The sequence below is a fragment of the Bicyclus anynana genome, chromosome 6 (assembly GCF_947172395.1).
Source record: "Bicyclus anynana chromosome 6, ilBicAnyn1.1, whole genome shotgun sequence".
In the NCBI taxonomy this organism is placed as follows: Eukaryota; Metazoa; Arthropoda; class Insecta; order Lepidoptera; family Nymphalidae; genus Bicyclus; species Bicyclus anynana.
In genome coordinates this window covers 4,327,000-4,348,499 of record NC_069088.1, presented here as the reverse complement: position 1 = coordinate 4,348,499, position 21,500 = coordinate 4,327,000, and the positions used below count along the sequence as shown (strand labels likewise).

Below are 21,500 nucleotides of genomic sequence, written 5' to 3'. Positions count from 1 at the left end.
GTGTTTTTCTGTATTCTGAGATTATTTATTACAGTAAAGTATATTTTACTATTTTAGCATATTTTTTCCCATTAGTTTACAAGAAAATAGAAAAATTCTATATAGTATTTTTCCATTAGGTTAAATTGATGCACGCGTTGAATCTCAAGGTTAATTATAGCGTAAATTAATTAAAGCACATACGTAAAACGATAAAACATACGTAGTCTAAATGCCTGCATATGGTATGTTTTCCTATATGTATATTATCACGGCCGTTTGGACAATCCTTGCCCGTAAAATTTTCAAGACCCGTATGTTAATCCCTCTCCTATGAAAGTTCAATGTCCAAAAATTCTTTTCTAGTATATAATAGTAGTCACAAAAGGAAAATTCATACATTAATGCGTATCACACTGACCTCTAATTTTAGGCTTCTTCCAAAAAATCCTTTGTGGTTTTTTTATACACCGCCACTGCTACACTAGAGCTTTGGCTGGTGGTAATTCTATACAGCTTGAAATCTATAGGCAGGATAGGGAGAATGTAAATGAAAGAAGAATTTAAAAAACGGTCTTCAGTTTATTTTTTTATTGAGAGTCATTGGATATGACCTCTGCCTCCGATTCCGGAGGCCGTACGTTCGAGTCCGGTCCGGGGCATGCACCTACAACTTTTCAGTTACGTGCATCTTAAGAAATTAAATATCAGTTGTCTCAAACGGTGAAGGAAAAATACCGTAAGGAAACCTGCATAACTGAGAATTTTCTTAATTCTCTAAGTGTGTGAAGTCTGCCAATCCACATTGAGCCAGTGTGGTGAACTATTGGCGTAACCCCTCTCGTTCTGAGAGGAGATTCGTGCTCAGCAGTGAGGCGAATATGGGTTGATAATAAAGTTTATATGTTACATACCGGTATTTTAAAACTACAAAGGAATAAATTAATACTGCTAATAGCAAAAAAAATACTTTAGTTATGGTCCCGCGACATGTGGCGGTATTAAGGGCTCGACTATCTCAATCGGCTCCATAGCTGGTTTGAAGTAGGTTCGAATGTACAACACACCTTATATTAATGGGATTTGGTCTTGGACTTAATAAAGAACAAGGTACCCACCACATGTGTGAGACCATCTTAAACGACCTAGAACTAGAACATCTTGAGATCACAATAAAAATATAAACGTGGCACATTCGCATACCACCAATAATAATTCATAAGAGCATATTTTAAATAAAATAATATAAAAGAAACAACCTGGTTCATTATCATTATTCCTGGAGGCGGTCAACATCCCGATAAAATAATTAAGTTCCGCGTCCGTCACGTTTTTGATAACAAAAACATTCACACAGAATTTATTATATCTCAAAGTATTAGGCAGCGTTTCAATCAAAGAGCTCCAGAACTGCCTGATTTTTTCTGACACAACTAACAACAAAAATAGCTATAAATAGAATTTCCCAAAATCGCATAGCATTCCCAAAACTATAATGTAAATATTGAAATAACTCTGTTTGATATTTGCAATTTAATTGTATAGCCCTACTTCGGATCAGATGCTTGTTCCTTACTTAACTTCTCGCTCCTTTAACCTGTGTAATAATTCTAAAATCTTCAATTTAAGACTCAAAAGGGTTGGAACTCAAAGCCGTAAAGCCAGTTTAACAAAAAAAAATGTTTAGTTTGCAGGTGCAGGAGTGCTATTAGTAGGCGCTGGCACGGTGGCGTCTCGGCACAGGTTCGTGCCGCTGCTGCCCACGCCGACGTACGCCGCCATAGCGTACCTGCTCATCGTAGCGGGCGCGCTCGGCCTGCCGCTCAGCGCACTCGGCTGCTGCGGCCTTAAGACTGAGAATAGAACCAGTTTACTGTGTGTGAGTGCTTTTCGCTAATTACCACTAGATGGCGTTCTTAGAGAACTTTGAAACAACCCCTTTTTTAACACTTCAAGAATATGTTGCGATGCAATCATGCCTGAGGCATTTAAGGCTCTTTGCTTTTAATTTTTGAAAGAAGTTTTACTTCAATCATGTGTTTTATAGCACACTTGTTGTTTACACATCATCATCGTCATCATTAGAAAATGGAATCAGTTTTCTGCGTGCGAGTGCTTGGTCGACCGTTGCAGCAAGATGCTGGATTTTAATGATCATACCGTAATGTAGATAATGTAGACAATGTAGACACCCATCCGCTGATGATGACGATGTAATTTTACATAAAAGGTTTTTTTTAAAGTAGTAGACACAGTAGAGCTTTTTGTGACAGAACTCATCAGAGGAAGTACTGTCAAGCCTATATCTGCTCTCAACAGAATAGCTGCATTCTGGTATCAAGGGCACTTATCAGTGGCTTATCTTTCTTCAGGTTGATGGACGCAGAGCAGCTCTTTCTAATATTACAAGTGTTATTGTATGTTTAGGCAATGTTTTACCACTACCTTCCATCCATCTGATTTCTTTATGTTGTAGCTATTGAGTACAATCATGCCTGATAGAAAGCAAAATTGATGAGTCAAGATGAATTGCCTTTGCCTAGAAGATGCCTATTCACTTTTGTCTTGAAGGTCTTCAAATCATACATGTCACAGAACACAAGCCAGAAGGGCATTCCACATTAGCAATTCTTATTAGAAACGTCGATGTAAAACGTATTTTTGTGACAAAACTGTTTGTTGTTATAGTAGCCATAAAGTACGCACAAAAGAGTAATTTCTCTACAATATTCTCCTTAATTTTAATAATATATTACAGTACACATACTTCCTGTTGATCACGTTCCTCCTGGAGGCTGGTGCGGGCGCTCTCGCGTACTACTACGAGGTGGCGGTGGAGGACGAGCTGCGCGCCGAGCTCAACTCCACCTTCATATCCAACTACGCACTCGACCAAGTCATCACCGACGCCGTCGACACCATGCAGACAGAGGTAATGTATTGCATTACACACACATATAACCTGATTGCACGGTCTTGGTTGAAACTTGTCTATTTCTCTTCACTAGATTATCCCGTTGTTCGCTTGTTGGCGTGGCAATGTATTATGTACACTTCCTGCACACACGGTGAAGTGACCTTGTAACGTAGTAGGATCGAACCCCCTGTTTGGGGCGAGCTGTTCCTGCCATTATGTCACTCAAACCAGTCTCTAGTGAGGTGCCGGACGCGGGTCCCCAACTGAAAAATTGTAGGATAACATAGCATGATACTACCAACATTCACTATTTATCATTTTTATTACATCAACGCTTGATGAAGGTGTCTTTAACTCACCGAAGGGCCATTGGATTTGCGGCGATCAATGTATGTACACGGGGCGTACCACGCAGGGATAGGGGCGTATGTGTCGTGGCATCCTTAGACAGAAGGTCTAGTACGGACTACTTTAGTATTTTAGTCCAGTACGAACAATTTTTAGATTTACCGCCCAAAAATTGTTTGTACTCGACTAAAATACTGAAGTAGTCTGTACGGCCTATTAGGTATCCTTAACAAAGAAGGTAGTCCCAACTCCGTCAAGTCGACCCTGAGTCTATAAGAAAGCGACGACGTTCTACGACGGGGCTCGGCTTATACACGGTGACTCATCCAACCGAGGTAGTCTGCGCCGGCACCTGCCTTCTAAAATGTGCGATTGACGTATGTGTGGCGGAGTCTCCGCTAAGCTTTCGTGTGCCGTCTGTCACAGTCTAAGTAATTGAAGTATTGGTAACTTCAGTTCAAGTGCTGCGGCGCGACGCGCTACTCGGACTGGCGCAAGAGCGCGTGGCACGAGCACGACCCGCGCCTGCTGGTGCCCGACTCCTGCTGCAAGACCGTCAGCGCGCGCTGCGGGGCGAGAGATCATCCCTCCAATATTTACTATCATGTATGTATACAAACTGACTCATTGATCCAGTAGTGAACATAGCATTTATCTTGGTACTTGTTTATGGACATTAGGGCTCATATGACAATGGCATCGCATCCGAAAGCTTAGTGTCGATTGACCCTTCAATAGATCGACTCAAGACAAGTGTTTACAACTCCTTACAGAAGACCAGCATTAAACATTGACTGATTGAAAAAACAATTCTTCGTTCCAGGGTTGCATACGACAGTTCACGAACCACATCCGAGACAACCTGATCATACTCGCGGCGGTTGGCGTTGGCATGTCTGTCATACCGATATTCGGCTTCTTCTTTTCTTGCGTCTTGTACGTGAAGATTAAACACGTGATCGACTGACCCCGGCCTAAGCCTGCACCCCAGAACAAGTGCAAGGTATTCGATAAACAAGCCTCCTCTACCAATAAACCGATATGTAGGAACCCCCACAGAAACCAGAGGACCGCCAAAAGGCCTCAAAGCAAACGCAGCGTCAAAAGACCTCCTTGCCCCTTACACTCCAATCCTGACAAGGAAGAAAAGGTCCCCATATCTACCATCAGCGATAATGTCAGCATATAAACTAAAAGCTAACAGAAATGATTTCGTTAACAACCATCAAATCTAATTATAGTTACTTTATGAGATAACAAGTTTTTATTTGCGGTAAAGAGCACAGAAACACTTATAAAAGATAGTAAATTTTAAAAATGTTTTCTTTCTTTTGTATTTCTGACTTAATAGGGTAGTAACAAAACGTAGGTACTCAATTAAATACAGGAGATTATATTTAGCTCTTTTTACACCCCGTCCAAGCTAATTTTAAATTAATCGTCTTAATTATTTTCCTAAACGTGATTTTAGCCTCAGCATCTTATATATTGAGTAAAAGTGTTAAGATTTGTATAATAAAGCATTATGGGGAACTTCTGTAAGATTCTTTTAGTAAATAACTAAACTGTTAAAAATGGATGTTGTAGGCACAATTTAATGACCAAATCAATTCCAAATGTAACCAAAATAAAACAGAGTTCGCTCCTTGATAGAGATACTTAGAAATTGTCCCTTCCTAGTTCAGAATAACCGGAGAAGGATTACTGCACAAGAGATGTTGTCCGATTGCTCCGACAATAGTCGAGCGTCGTCATACCTTTCTCAAACTGCCTTCATCCTACACGGCCTCTCCTGATAGGAGGACGTCCTTGTAGTTCCCTCGTTTATCTTTTCCTGTAATAGATAAATGCTAATCAAGCATCGGCAATGATAGCCCCAAGGCATAAATTCGTTTAACATAACTTGCACAACTCCTGATTCATAGTCGTGACAGGCAACCCCCAGAGTTCCGTTAATTTATTAATAAAAAATATAAAAAAATTACACCTGTTCACAAATAAAAGTTGTGACGTTGTTAAAAATATATATTTTATTTAATTTACACAATTCCTGTAGTTGCAGGGTTCTCACAAAATATACCATATTTGTGCAAGGAGACCTTTTGACGTTAGATAAATAATAATAAAATTAACAAAAATCTTACCTACAAAATTAAATCATTTTACATAGACATTACGTTTTATTCGATGATTCTACGTGAAGATCTGAAGATATCATAAATATATAGTATATAATATATAGCTAGATTATATAAACGGTGTTCGTGTGTTCATCAGTGTTGCACTGTCATAGAATTTAATGATTGTTCGTATCTCATAGACGTAGCGTTAGATAACATGACCGAATTTATATATAAATTAATATAATTCCATGTGCAATGTTTTTAATGTTATTTTAAATTAAGTATAAATTATGTACGTGATATAAATTAAAATTCATAATTTGTAATAGAACATAGGCCGAGTATCTTGCCTGCTCTCTATTATCAGTAAAGTATATCACTTTACTGAATTTTCACATTTACAACATTTCTAAGCCTCTTTAAGAAAAATTTAATAATTATTTATATTTTAATTTACATGAAAATTCCGAGCTCGTTTAACTGTGTATTGACAGGGCAACGGTGGCGCCCTCGTTCAGCGGACGCCCGCGACTTCGTCCGCGTTAAATTCAGTATTTCCCAAATACCACGGGAACCATGGATTTTTCAGGGATGAAAGTAGCGTATGTGTTCATCCAGAGTGAAATCTATTTCTATTTAAAATTTCAGCCAAATCGCTTCAGTAACAAACATAGACATACAAACTTTCGCCTTTATAATATTAGTGTAATTTCCATTCACATTAGAGTAAAATTTACCCTCCTTACTATAAACATCCATACAGGAACATCATATTTTCTATAGTTTAATTTATGTCACGTACTACATAAAATTACAAAGGTGCTATATTTGTTATCGATTCTTAAGCCGGTATGTCTTCTGGACATGAAGATTATAATGTTACATCGAATATAAATTAAATTATTAAACTATGTATTTAATCTTACTATAAAATCGTCATAATACAAAAAAAAATTGTGTTCTCTTGTTTGGGTTTGCTTTTTTCAAAATCGAACTAAACCACTAAAACAAATCTTTTCCCAAAAATATAATCATATCTTTTCCGAAAAAAAGATATCTTTTCCGAAGAAAAGATAAAATTATATTTTTAGACAGAAAATTATATATTTTTTTTGAAAAATAAATGAAATTTAACAAAATAATGTCATTCTATTATTTATCGACAAGCACTGTGTTATGCGTCGGAGCCATATATGATTTCAGATTAGTTTAAAAGAGGCAGACTTGATTCAGCATATTCCACTAACGGGCTCCTACACGGATGCGATATTAATTATTCTACATTTCAAAAATCTTATAGTCGAATTTGAAACATCACGATTTTACATCACATTATTAGAAAAAATAAAAAAAAAATGTTTAGACACTACAATATATCTATTTTATTTAATTGTATTCTATCTTTATGTAAAAAATTAGTTTTAATAACTTCCACAGTTTTTATCAACCTACAGTTAATTTTTATAGTTTTAACAGAATTATTTATTTTACGCATACTTAAATATGCGAGTAGGTATATAACTATATGGGCACGAAATATTTTTAAAATACGAGTAAATAGGTACTAGCAGTGGCGTATCTACCCAGGGGCTAGGCGGTGCAGTGCCCAGAGCTCTCAAGCTCAGGGGGCGCTCGAATCCTTTCCAAAAATCTCGATCGAACCTTCGAAAATTACTTCCATTTTCAAAAAAAAATATGACATTTGCAACCCGACTTTAATCATACCAACTAAAATAAACTCTTTAATCTTTTCTATTTCGTTTTATACCATACCTACACCAAATATTGATCGTAATAGGGATGATGACAGTTTTTTAAATTGTATATAAATTAAGAGTACGCTAATAATAAAGCAATTTTGTAAAAGTAACAGGGTATCTGCGATCATTACTTTCGGAGCTATAGGGATTTAAAGGGTCAGATTTGCGGCGCTGCCGCGGATCCCTGAAAAACGCCCCATACAAAATGGCTCGAAAAAATGACGTCATAGGCAACGTAATGATCGTTAGATTTGTATGGGCGTTTAAACAAAATTACTAATATCTTTGTTATTTGTGCGTTTATCTTTATAGTTCATATATTAAAAAATGTCACATTTAATGTAAGGAAGCTAAAACTGTATGAATTTTCATCTAATTACGATAAAATATTTTTAGTAGATTTTGAAATTTTATAATCTTATTTATTTTGCAAATATCCAGTCAATCTTTGCTTTTTATGTATAAATTAGTTAACATTGACCTTATTTACCCGAATGTATCATAAAAATCAATATATTCAAACCTAGTCATCATCCCCATTGATGTCATTACTGTTTAATATTTTTATTACCTACCCTCACACACAAAAAGAGCTCATGATTAAAAGCTTATCATTTTTAAAGTAGGTATATTTAAAACTTTTACTTTGTAAATTCTTACCAGTTTAAATGGAAGTAACGCCCCATTTTTTTAATTGCACCAGAACCCTTGGTTACCTAGCTACGCCACTGTACTATTTACAGGATCTGTTGAAATGTCCATCGACCATGTTATAATTTATGAAGAATCTCTTTTTTTTATATTTGAACTAATGATAGTAAATTGTTTTTTTATTATTATTTTCCCTCAATTATAAAAACGTTATTGCAAATAAGTAGGTACATTAATAAGTCAAAAATAACTACTAACTTTACCAAAGCTAAATGTGCCTTACTAATCGTAATTATAGCATTACATTAATTATTATTTATTATAAGTATAGACAATTAAATTATTATTTTATTTAATTAATTAATTATTATATATAGATAATGTAAGTGTAAAATTACTTAACAAGTCATGAGAATGTATTTATGTTACATAGTTAGATACGTGTTTATCTAATCAAAAGTATAAAATTATTTGTTATAGTTAATGTCATCAAACTCTAGAGCTATCCTTTTCCCATAGCACTCTGTAGAAAAGGACAAATTCGTAATTTTGATTTATATTAAATTCAATTTAATTTAGCTCTGCAAGATTATTAATTGTATCTACTATTAAATTAAATGTCAAATTGACCCCACTGTTGTTATTAATTTAAATTTATCTTGGTGATACTTGTGTATGTATATCATTATAAGTAATTGTATAAATATATATTTTATTAATTACATCCGTTATTTTATTCAATACCATATGCGTTTGATTTATTACAATCCATAGATGTAATAAAAATACCAGATACCGCGCGAATTAAACAGTGAGACACCCCAATGAATAATGATGCCAGTTTGCATAGGTATATGCGTACACGCCAACACGCACACAGATGAACCTATATAAAGACAGACCTCCATTATTTTGCCATATCTGGCTATACCTACAATTTACACTCACACATTTTTTTTATTATTATATTATTAATTTATTATTAATTAGCACGGATAAATCCAGTTACACTAATTAAAAGATATGTACATAAAAATTAAAAAGAACAAAACACCACAGTAAAAATAGACAAAAATAAGAAAAATTAAACAAAAAACACAGATAATCGGCCCCATTATGGTTGTTCAGTTGCTTGACAGCGAAATACCGTCTGCCTATTTTACAAGTCTATGTTCCAATCCGTAAAATTTACATATTTTATGACACTACATTTGTTTAAAAGACTGGTTATGTAAAATATCTAGGATATGCTGCCGTGATGCTTTTTGCCTCGGATTCTTGGAACGATCCCGTGTTTAGCGAAATATTGGTTTTTCCATAAATTAGAAAGCAACCAAAATTTTTTATTTAGGTTGAGTCAAGGCAACTTTCAACTGCAAAGGTTAATTTACTTCGGAAGCCTCTGTATAAAAAAGTTCATACTACTAAAACTAACTCGCATAATTCAGGTATAACAAATTACTTCGTACTTAATTACAGTATTGTAATAGGAAGATTACTCTTATGCCAGAGATATTTCTAAGTTATGACCTATTGTGATTCTGTGAATGCAGACTGGAACGAAAAACCAGAAATATAAAATCTGGTATACCTATTTAACTCATGATGTCGATTGAGACGCAACTAAGCTACTTATTTTCAATTCATACCTACAACTTAATTTCTATATAAGTTGTAGCAAATATTACAAGACTACAATCTCCATACGAGGTATGAGTAATGCTAATGACTAATGAGTAGGTAGGTATCTGCCTGATTGTCAGTTGCCTGGATGGCAGCCCTGGATTATGATATGGTCCTGAACACACAACTCGACATTGTAAAAAATATTTAGGTATTATTTGTTCTTTCATAGTTTATTATTTGTGATAAATAGCCGTTAAAATAATAGAAATAAATATTTATTTTTATTATTTTAACTTTTAATTATGGGTGATCAAAGTCAATCAGTTGTTTTATGGGTAGTACGTTACGCGTCATCGATATCGACTGCCTACGACCTCGCAAAATTGTTTTACAAATTATGCAAAGTTTATAAATACTTAGGCACCTACCGCACTATGACGCTACGACCACGAACAGTGAGTTTTTTTTATTCTTTACAAGTTAGCCCGTGACTGCAATCTCGATTGATGGTAAGTGATGATGCAATCTAAGATGGAAGCAGGCTAACTTGTTAGACGTAGGATGAAAATTCACACCAATTTTGGGTTTCTACACGACATCGTACAACACTAAATCGCTTGGCGGTACGTTTTTGCCGGTAGGGTGGTAACTAACCACGGCCGAAACCTCCGACCAGCTAGACCTGGACCAATTAAGAAAACCTCAATCGGCCCACCCGGCGATCGAACCTCCGACCTGTAAATAATTCGCCGCGCATAACACTGCGCCACGGAAGCCGTCAAACTAGAAACTAGCGTGCCTTGGAGGGGCCCTGAATCAAAATTCGTTGGAGGCCTAAAAAGATTCTCACAAAAGAAACAAAATGCTTGCTCAAAATATATATGACAATGACTTAGTCTATGTAGGATGTTTACAACTTCTGGGCGTACGCTTAAACTGGGGAAAAAAATATTGCTTTATTTACTTTTTTAATTTCTGAAGTGAAAGTTTTTAGCAGTTTAATAAGTGTTTGAAAACTAGATAGTTGTATGGGAATGACATTTGCTATCGACAGGTCACGTGATCAAATTCTGTCATTCCTATACATTTTTCTAGTTTTCGAAGCGTTAGCGATCGTAGAAAGAGAATCGACGTGCCACTTGGCTAAGAGGGCAGATTAAGTGGGATTGTGGATTACAGTTTACTAATTATTGCTTTCACACGTATGGGGGTTCGGGAATCCTGGAGTTCGGGGGGCCCGTATAATTGATACGGCATATACGGCGGTAGCTACGATCCTGATATCAAACATCTTGTCCTCAGACCGTCCCGGCACGACTGATCGTTGCGACCAAGCTACGCATGGTTTTACTTAATAAATTGACAATACGGCTAGCCAGTTTTGCGCGGACAAAAATAACAGATTGGCCTCTTTACGATCGGTGGTCGTGGTCAGAAACATACCCGCAGGAAAATTGTAGCTTTTGCGACCACGGCCAATGACTAGTCTTGGTCGTGGGCGCATAGTGTGCGGGGGCCCTAAAGCATGTTAGCTATGACGTAATTCTAAAACAATAAAGTGCGTCTATATTTAACCACCGGCGTAAAAAAGAGGTGTGTAAGTCTGACGTGTCTCATTGTAGACTGTATTTTTATAATTGTTTCTTAAGCATTGGTCTGTGGAATAAACCGCTCATGGTGCGGTTTTTTTAGTTTGAACTGACGTAGGGACTTTTTTTGCTTGAAAGCTGAAAGATGGTTTTTAGTTAGGTTTACTTACACGAAGATCCGCTAAGCTAATGCGATTATATCGTCATTTTTTCTATTTTTTTTTAATTCTAGCTTCATGGTTTATGTTTAGGTTTGGCTATGGTACTATCTACCAATGTGATTATTGTCATCATTCAATTTTCTCATGTCGCCTGTAAGCTGTACGAGTGTATTTTTCAGCTTATTCAATTAAAAGATAGTTTTGCCACAATATTCTTCTGGTCAAAAATTTCAAGCCTCAATATATTCACGGTAAAGCTAAGCACAGCCACCAGGAGGAGCACGTGAGGTAGAAGACGTCCGTTAGGTTTCTCTTGTGGTGCGGTGCGATGCCGTGGAGGTATATTTATATTCATTGTCCGCGCACGCGAACATACAGCGCGTTAGATTCCGGACTAATTCCTCCACGGTGGACATCCTGGTGTCCTGGTATAATGTCGTTTCGTGACGTACCTCGAAGCTCCTGTGGAAATGCAAAAGCACTTGTTTTGCTGGACCTTCTGGTACGCTGAGCATAAGGTGTACAGGGCGGCGCCGCATATTGAGACGGGAGAGGACATAAGTGCTGATGATCTTCAGTCCTCAGTGGAAGACGGGATGTTAGTACCTGGTGTAGCATCGACCTGGCTACCGCAGCTTGACACACGGTGTGGACCGCCATGCGGATCATGTTCAGACTGGAGTAGCATCCCAGGTGACAGACTGTGGTCTGCCATCCTATGCCCTACCCTCGTAGCAGGAGATGGCGTACATGGCTGAAGCCGCGTTAGTTCCTGTTTTCGCCACCGGCACAAAAAAGGTTGTGGCATTGCAAGTCATATTTAAAATATATGGAAAATATTTTTTTTTTTAATTTCTAAAACAAGCGAAGATAATGCAAAAGTATTTTAAACTCTTTTACAGAGTATACTTACATAATGAACTATGTATTACAAACTACCCACACCTGTTTTATACCAACTCCACAATGAAGCGGGTATGTTGTCACATGCTGTTATAATAATTAACTAGAAATATCTTGTTATCTGTGTGTTATAAACTAATTTGAAATCAATCAGTGCTTAATAGCGTGTTCAATTTCAAAATTTAGTCTACAATTTCACTGTGAGGACAAAGATTGTGTGACAAAAACAAACAGTGTGAAAATGACAGTCAATGTGCTAATATTGATGTCAATCGTGAGTGTGCTATGTCAATTAGCAGATTCACAAGTGATACGACGTCCTATAGCAATGAATCCGAACATTCCATATAGAAAATACCCATTGCAAGTGAGACCTAACGCAGTACGACCGCTAGGTGTGTTGAACCCGACTCTAAATATAAATAGACCAATCAGGTTCCCCACAAGAAGTCCCAACGTTCGTCCGTTGCACCCTGTGACTATACCTCTAAGGCCAATTCAACCAGGTGTCATATACTTGCAACCGGGTATAAGACCCGCTATAACAACTGTAATACCTAACAACATCGACACAACTACAATAACTAGTGAATATACTCCGTCGGTTTCTTTCACGCCAGCAACCTCGTATGATGACCGTAGAACAACCAGTCAGCCGTTTACAAATCCACCTACTTCATTCCAACCGACCGTGAAACTTAATTATTTAGAAGAAACAACTCAAGAACATGGCATTGAGGAAAACTATAATGATAGACAGTTTGATATAGACGTTAGATTTGGGCAGATATGAGCACCTGTCTATCAAAAAAATGCCTGAATCATCTCGCATTTAATTTTCCTTTGTTTGTGTAACGATGTTTTTTGTCTTACTTTAATATTATATCTACACAACTTATGACCACCAGTTCTTCTTCATTGTCATTAACAGTTTTGAAATAATTAATTCAAATAATAATTGGACAATGTTGAGTAAAAAATAAAGTATTTTTCTGCATTAGTGTTACTTCCAGACACTTTTTTCTTAGCATGCTTTTGGCCGTTACTCTATTTGAATAATATATAATTTTTCTCAAAATAAAATATTTTCATAGCTGATAATAAAATCGTAAAGCTTCATAGAACTTATTAATTAGCATAAAATATTAAAATTAATGTAGGATAACAACTACACAAATGGGGATGATGACTAGGTTTGAATTTATTGATTTTTATGATACATTCGGGTAAATAGGGTCAATGTTAACTAATTTATACATAAAAAGCAAAGACTGTCTGGATATTTGCAAAATAAATGAGATTATAAAATTTTAAAAACTATTAAAAACATTTTATCGTAATTAGATGAAAATTCATACAGTTTTAGCTTCCTTACATTAAATGTGACATTTTTTAATATATGAACTATAAGCATAAACGCACAAATAACAAAGATATTAGTAATTTTGTTTGAACGCGCATACAAATCTAACGATCATTACATTGCCTATGACGTCATTATTTCGAGCCATTTTGTATGGGGCGTTTTTCAGGGATCAGCGGCAGCGCCGCAAATCTGACTCTTTAAATCCCTGTAGCTCCGAAAGTAATGATCGCAGATACCCTGTTCCTTTTACAAAATTGCTTTACTATTAGTATACTCTTAATTTATATACAATTTAAAAAACTGTCATCATCCCTATTGTCTATAATAATCCTAACAAATTACTGATTTAATTATCGCGTGTACAGAATAAATATTACCTATACCCTATGTAAGATGTTTTGTTTGTTATGCTAATATTCAATTAACTATATTTAATCCTTCAAGCATATTTTCACACACGTGTATGAATCTAAAACAATTAGGTACTGGTAGGTACCTTCCCGAAGAACAACGTAAATTGATGCAATAATTCTAAATTAATGCGTAGAAGCCACGTCCAAAAGCTAGTTAAATATAAAGTCAATCAAACGGCAGTAAATAGTAATTAACTAAGACGCCATAATAGACATTTAATGATCCAACAATACAACCTTAACCTCTTCCGTAAAAACGCAACATAAAACTAAAGTAGGTATAGGTATATCCATGTTAATCATTGACATTTTACTACTTAATAACGTAATTAAATCTACATTTTATATGTCCAATATTTTTTTAATTTTATATATTAAGACTTGGCTGAGTGTGAATTGGAACTGGTTTTGTAATGTATGAATGTGGTGCGAAGATGAGTCGAGTCTCGAGTCAGTCGCTCCGACGTTTCCCTCCGACTCGCGTTGGACGTCGCGCTGGTCATTAGTTTTTAATTGTGCTAAAATGGGAGCTAAATTAAATATATTAATTTTTTTAACGATCATCTATAATTGCAACGGTCATGTACCCATACTTGGTGACTTGTTTAACGGTGCGCAAAGTGTTCTTGGCGGACTAACCCAGGGTTTGAATGTGAACTTCGGAGGGCAGTTCGGTCTTAATAAGAAACCGCCTCCAAAGCAACCCGAAGAAACCATTATTGTTGTCGTGGAAGATAATCAGGAAACGCAGCCACAACAAGACTACAGGCCAAACCAAAATGGATACAATGGTAACAACGGGTATGGAAATAGACCACATCAACATGGGAACGGAAATCATTACGGAAACGGCTATGGAAACGGCTACGGTAACGGAAATCATTACGGCAACGGCTATGGTAACGGAAATAATGGCGTGAACCGGCCATATGGAAATGGACGACCACCGAATAATAACTACGGAAACGGTAACGGCTACGGCAACGGTAATGGATACGGTAACGGGAATGGATACGGAAACGGCAACGGATACGGTAACGGATATGGAAACGGAAACGGTAATCATCGCCCAGGTCACGGACACAGACCTAATAAATATCCTGGCTATAATCCGAATCAAGGAAACTTCGAGCAACCTAATAACCCCACAGAATCCAACGGTAACGGATACAATAATCAAAATCAAGGTAACAACAACGGATACAACAAACCAAATCAAGGAAATAACAATTTCAATATACCCTGGCCCAATCAGGGAAACAACAACTTCAACAACCCTCGACCAGACCAAGGTTTCAATAACCAGAACAATCAAGGGAACAACTTCAACAACCCCCGACCAGACCAAGGTTTCAATAACCAGAATAACCAAGGTAACCCTAATAACGGTTTCACAACTCTTCAGAATGGCCAAACCTTCCCTACGGTACCTACATTACCCACTGAACCAGTATTTACATCTAAAAAGCCCCCAGTAACTACAGCCCCCGACACAGATGTCCCGTTATTCGTACCTCTAAACCCTAACGAGACGGAAAGTGGTGGGGATAAAACTAACACAGACCCCAAAAGAGAAACCGGAGAAGAGGATGACGAAAATTTTGAGATAGACATTAGGATAAAAGAGGAATAGATTCAAGTCTACTTCGCAGAATTACCTCGTAAGACTGTTCATTATAATAATAAATATACAAATACAATAAAAACCTATATTTTTTATTTCAATTGAGTGACTCTTGTTATAATAACTAGTTTAAAGGTAGCAGCTCATTAGAGTGATCCGTCACCGGCAGCACCACGGTTAGAATGTATCATAACTATTCTTATAGTAAGACTTTTACGGGTTTATTTTTTAATTTATGTCTGTTTGTCTACATTTTTTCGACAACTGATATGAATTAAAATAAAACTTGGTCGCAAATAATTTTAGCTGTTCATACAACAAACAAGTTTATATTCGTAGGATACGGTTCACTTGGAAACCACTCCAAAGACTTCACACACGCCGAGAATTAAGAAAATTATTTGGTATGCAAGTTTCCTCACGATGTTTTTCCTCTACCGTTTAAGACGCATGATATTTAATTTCTTAAAATGCACGCAACTAAAAAGTTGATGGTGCATGCCCTGTACCGCATTCGAACCCACTCTCCGGAATCGGAGGCAGAGGTCATATCTACTGGGCTGTCACTACTATCACGTAGCTTATTATGCGGCTCTATACTAATAGCATTAACAACTGAGTCTTAGGGCCATAAATCATTTCTCTATATCTATCTCGCTTGCACTTATGGGTCTTATGGAGCCGTCTAGTGAAGGGTGTAACAATGAAAGACATATTATCGATAAGTAAAGTTTATTATCGTATCTTGTTCACAAAATTAAAAAAAATAACAATATTTGATTTAATATAATACATATTTCATATTATATAATTATTAACTAAATAAAATTAATCTTCATCTGAGTCTTCATCATCAGAATCTTCGTCTTCTGCCAAATTTATTATATATTAGTATCCATAGTGCGCAACGAGTAACACATGAATGTATTTATTTAATTGCAGTAAACACATTTATAGCAAAAAAAATACGCAATGCAATTACATTAGAAACCGACCAATCAGAATCGTCCAAATCATTATTGACTCATCATTAGCACGTGCGCAGGTAGCCGTTTATCGATAATTAGGGTGCGCAGGTAGGCGCGCTGCACATTCCTATCTTTTTTGACTTTTATGACCGGACGACTCAGATGATAATGCGCATACTATAATGAGCAATGACCTTATAAAGCTACGAGTATCGTATATTTATATAAATCCTATTGAATATGTAGTTTATGATTGTGTAATGTGTGGATCTGTTTAGCATAGGTACACTATATGTAGATTTCTGAAATTAAAATTTTATTAATGTTGGGAGCCACAAAGGTAAATTGGCAGAGGGAACGTCGTTGGTACATAATTATACACATATAATAATTAATATGCATAGTAGGTACGTATAATTTAATTACACAAATCAATGAACTCTGGCAGGTAGGTAGGTAGGTACCTACCTTTTTTATTTTCTATTTTTTTTTTATTCTGTTACTAGTTAGCCCATGACTGCAAACACGCCTGATTTTAAGTGACGATGCAGTTTATGATGAAAGCTTATGTATACAACCCGCGGCACGTAACTTTAGCGCTGATCGTTTATGCGCAGAAGTCTAAAATACGGTATCGGAGGGGGGCTGCAGGTATGAAGGGCGGGCGTGCGTAGCGTCCGTAGCGGTGATTGGCTCTCTAGTCGTATTCGGTCCCCGGCACTGATACGACGCTCCGCGAACTCCCAGTGTACAGTCGCGTTCTGAATTGTTTTGTTATTGCTATTAATTTTTATTGTTGGTTTTCGTTAAGTTTATTTGTTAAATATATATATTTTAGTTTGTTTGAGACTTTACAGTGAATATGTCTAGAAGAAATACTGTTTTGAGAAGACAGGCACGGAAAATGGTGCATGACGTGCATTGTTTTTTAAAAAGAGAATCTTCTGAATTAATATATTCTTTAAAACAGCTCAAAAGTGAGATTGGCGAAGCTACGAGTATTTTATCAAATCATTTAAAAAGTCATAAGTCAACAAGTAAAAAGTCTTGTTGAGTTACCATTGAAGGCGTGTTACCATTGTCTGATTCAGACTAGACTAGAACTTACATATCTAGACTTACATTTATCTGAATTAAAAAATTATAATTGCAATAATGTTTTTATTTTTTACATTCTATATACTTGTTAAAAAAACGATGTCTTTGAAAATATTTGGAAATTTGAACTATAAACTACTCGTATAACACCTACACTGTGAACTTTGTAATATAGAAGTAATAACCACAATATTTTATTTAATAAGTATAATATAATTATGCGTGCGTGACAGTACCTATGCACAGCAATACCCCACATTTCGTTTATAGCTAGACTTACTATTTAACATAAACATTAAAATAATGTCATTAAAATTATTTACTTATTAATTAATAAACGTAATAATTGTATTGTGTGCGCGACAGTACCGATGCGCAGCTATCCCCACCGTGTTTCGCTCAGCGCTAAAGTTACGTGCCGCGGGTTATACTTGGAATAGGTTGGTAGGTACAAGTTATTGTACCCATGACGGCTTCTACGCGGCATCGTATGGGGACGCTAAATCGTTTGGTGTTACGACTTTACCGGTAGGGTGGTAACTAGCCACGGCCGATGCCTACCGCCATACGCCATGCCAGACCTGAAGCAATTTTAAAAATATCGGGAATCGAACTCAGGACCCCACTGTTGCCTCTGATCTGACCACAGCACTACCAACTGCGCCAGAGAATTCGTCAAATACAAATAGATAATTAAAAGAATATTAATAAAATAATAATAAATGTCTTTGGGTATCGTCCGTTTACTTATTAATGCATTTACAAAAGCCATAATAAACATATCACAATATTAAAAGTAGCTATATTATTAAAATTCTTATAAAATAATGTGTTTTAATACAAATTATCCTCAATTCCAAATTCCAAATAAACCAGTTTTTTGCTGAGATTTAAAATACCTCGTTAATGTAATGCGTTAAATGACCTTTTTGGGATGTTTTACATTAAATACTTGAAACCTTCATTAGTGCCGTTCACAGGTATCGCCCCGAGTACAAAATTAACAACATCACGCTCAATAATGAGAAGAACTTATCTAGATACTCTTATAATAATTTACCTATATAATTATTTCCTTAGTCATCACATCCTGGAAACTTCATATAATACTAATAAACAAATTGGATGTACGTACGTACGTCTACGTAGACATTTTCCAGGAATTTTAATTATTTACTAGCGGACGCCCGCCACTTCGTCCGCCCTTTGACCTCCTTAATCCGGCCCTGTCTGTCTGTCTGTCCGTCCGTCCGTCTGTGTGTCTGGTAACATTCTCCATTTTTTTAATCTATACTTATAATAAATCTGTAGAGAGGTCAATTCTGTACATGAAATATATTTCCAAAATAACTATCAGGGGGTGATTAGTGATCGATACTGATGCCAAAAATGCAATCAGTAAAATTTTTGTCTGTCTGTCTGTCTGTCTGTCTGTCTGTCTGTCTGTCTGTCTGTCTGTCTGTCTGTCTGTCTGTCTGTATGTTCTTTATAGAAACAAAAACTACTGGACGGATTTTAACGAAACTTGGTACAATTATTCTACATACTCCTGGGCAGGTTATAGTATACTTTTCATTACGCTACGATCAATAGGAGCAGAGCAGTGAAGAGAAATGTTGAGAAAACGGGAGAAGTTACTAAATTTTTTAAGTTTCCGTCGCGTGTACAGCCTTAATGGTTAAAGCTACATAGAAATCATGTATGACGGAAATGTTCTCCTTAAAATTATCTATAAAAACACAATAGCATATATATGTCTATCTTTTATGGTTGACTCACAATAGCACGTGTAACTCCCGATAGCTTAGCAGTTCGGAGCTTTCTAATTAAATTTGTCTACTTTTATGTTTATAACACTCATCACTCATCCCTAACAAAAAAAGTTAACATTATTACCTATTCAATAAAAAAAGAATCATAAAAATCGGTAAAGAAACACCAAAGTTATACAAGAAATACGCTAAACCATCGCGCGTGAATACTAATTCATGCTATATGGTTTATTTTTGTGTAACGGTTGCCGCGCTCGACGCATCGACTCGACGCTCGACTTGGGGGGGGGGGGGATTAAATAAAGAAGTGCAGCCTTAATGAGTAGGGTAGGGGTAGGGTAGGGTAGGGGTAGTGTAGGGTAGGGGTAGGGTAGGGTAGGGGTAGTGTAGGGGTAGGGTAGGGTAGGGTAGGGGGTAGGGGTAGGGCAGGGGTAGGGTAGGGTAGGGGTAGGGTAGTGGTAGGGTAGGGGTAGTTGAAAGTTTACAACGACTTTCACGCGGACGAAGTCGCGGGCGTCCGCTAGTTTCCAGTATGATTTTAATAATCTGTTAAAACTATCAATAATAATTGGTTGCTCTATAATGACAGATCTTTGTGATAATGACAGTAAACGTGGTGTTGCCACACAACAAGTTTATTATTTCCATTATATTAGCTTCTTCTCTTTTTTATGTCGCACTTCATACTTATAATAAAACGGTAACGGAAAAAATTCTGTACATTGAAGATATTTTGATCATTTTTATTGGAGGGCATTATACAATCGATACTGCAGCCAAAGTTTGTCTGTATGTCCGTATTTTTGTTGACCGGCCATCACGATGAAACAACTGAATGAATTCAAATGAAACGTGGCACCGTTCGAGACCATAATACGGAGAAGGTTATAGGATACTTTTTATAGCAAAAATAAAATCCATAGGGGTTTCAAGCTTGTATGGAAAGTCCTCCATTTTTAGAGTCACAGTTATAATAAATTGTCTATAATTCATAAAAAAATGCGAAATGTGACCTAGAGAAAACAAGGCGTCGGCAAGGCACTTTATCTAAGCACATAAAATGCTAAAATGCGCAGCCTTCGGCCGCGCGTTTCATATATATAAATATAGGTATACGCTGATATAAAGGCATTGTACAAACTACAAACAACAACGTAAAACGTAAAACTATATGCTAGTTGACACTATTTTTAATGGTCTTAAATTGTTCATTAAAGTTCTACTAGATTGAAAAAAATAATTCATATTTTTTTTGAGACGTGATTCCATGAAAATTTTAGTTTTTAAATTTGTTTTTGACAATACGAGCCAAAACGCCTGTCGGCCATGAAGGTCTATATTTCAACTGTTTCATGACGTCACTATAATAAATCCCCTACAAACAAAGCGTTTGACAAAAACATAAGTTAACAATTAGTTTGACAACGACAGCGTTTATGATGTTTGGAAAATTTTAAAAATTACGTGATATTTAAAATGAGTTTTTTATGAAATCCTTAACTTTTATCAATTGATATCAATATATTTTGAACCCTTATTCTATGTACTACACGAAATTAACATTGGTTATATTAAATTTACTATTAGTCAACTACCCTATACCGTTCATGTTTTGAGTTATATTATTGTAAAATCATTAGTGGACTATTATAAATATAAAACATACGAAAGTATACATAGAAGGGGGCGAAGGAGTTGAAAGTGTACATCGATTTTTACGCGGACGAAGTCGCAGGCCTCCGCTAGTAGACCTATAAGACTACAGACCTATAAGACTACAGACCTACAAGACTACAGACCTTCAAGACTACAGATCTACAAGACTACAGACCTACAAGACTACAGACCTACAAGACTACAGACCTACAAGACTACAGACCTACAAGACTACAGACCTACAAGACTACAGACCTACAAGACTACAGACCGACAAGACTACAGACCTACAATACTACAGACCTACAAGACTACAGACCTACAAAACTATGAACCTGCAAGACTACAACAGATCTACAAGACCACAGAACAGACAACGCTAAAAGCTAACACTTTTAGCAATAGAAGTAGCAAGGGGGCGTGGCCCGCGTACACCCGGGTGTGCGGAACATCGCAAGCGTGTCCGCGCATGTACTAGCAGTCTTGTTCTGTTCTGTGCCAAAAGGAATAAATAATACTCAACTCTAAACTAAGAGTGACATATTT

At 36.3% G+C, this 21,500-nt stretch overlaps 2 protein-coding genes across 7 annotated transcripts in view; both read left to right on the top strand.

The window, feature by feature from the left end:
• Positions 1-8,500, top strand: part of LOC112048701 (CD151 antigen) — a 253,994-nt gene extending 245,494 nt beyond the window's left edge. For all 6 annotated transcript variants that reach the window (XM_052882145.1, XM_052882143.1, XM_052882144.1 and 3 more), the window contains 4 exons: positions 1,667-1,858; positions 2,738-2,911; positions 3,701-3,850; positions 4,068-8,500. In XM_052882145.1, coding sequence (XP_052738105.1) covers positions 1,667-1,858; positions 2,738-2,911; positions 3,701-3,850; positions 4,068-4,211 — 660 coding nt within the window. In that variant the 3' untranslated portion in view covers positions 4,212-8,500. The remainder of the gene's footprint in view (positions 1-1,666; positions 1,859-2,737; positions 2,912-3,700; positions 3,851-4,067) is intronic.
• Positions 8,501-14,279: 5,779 nt separating this feature from the next.
• On the top strand, positions 14,280-15,542 carry LOC112048703 (GATA zinc finger domain-containing protein 14-like). The gene has a single exon (XM_024086348.2). The coding sequence runs from the start codon at positions 14,360-14,362 to the stop codon at positions 15,467-15,469; it is 1,110 nt and encodes a 369-aa protein (XP_023942116.2). The 5' UTR covers positions 14,280-14,359; the 3' UTR covers positions 15,470-15,542.
• Positions 15,543-21,500: the final 5,958 nt, after the last annotated feature.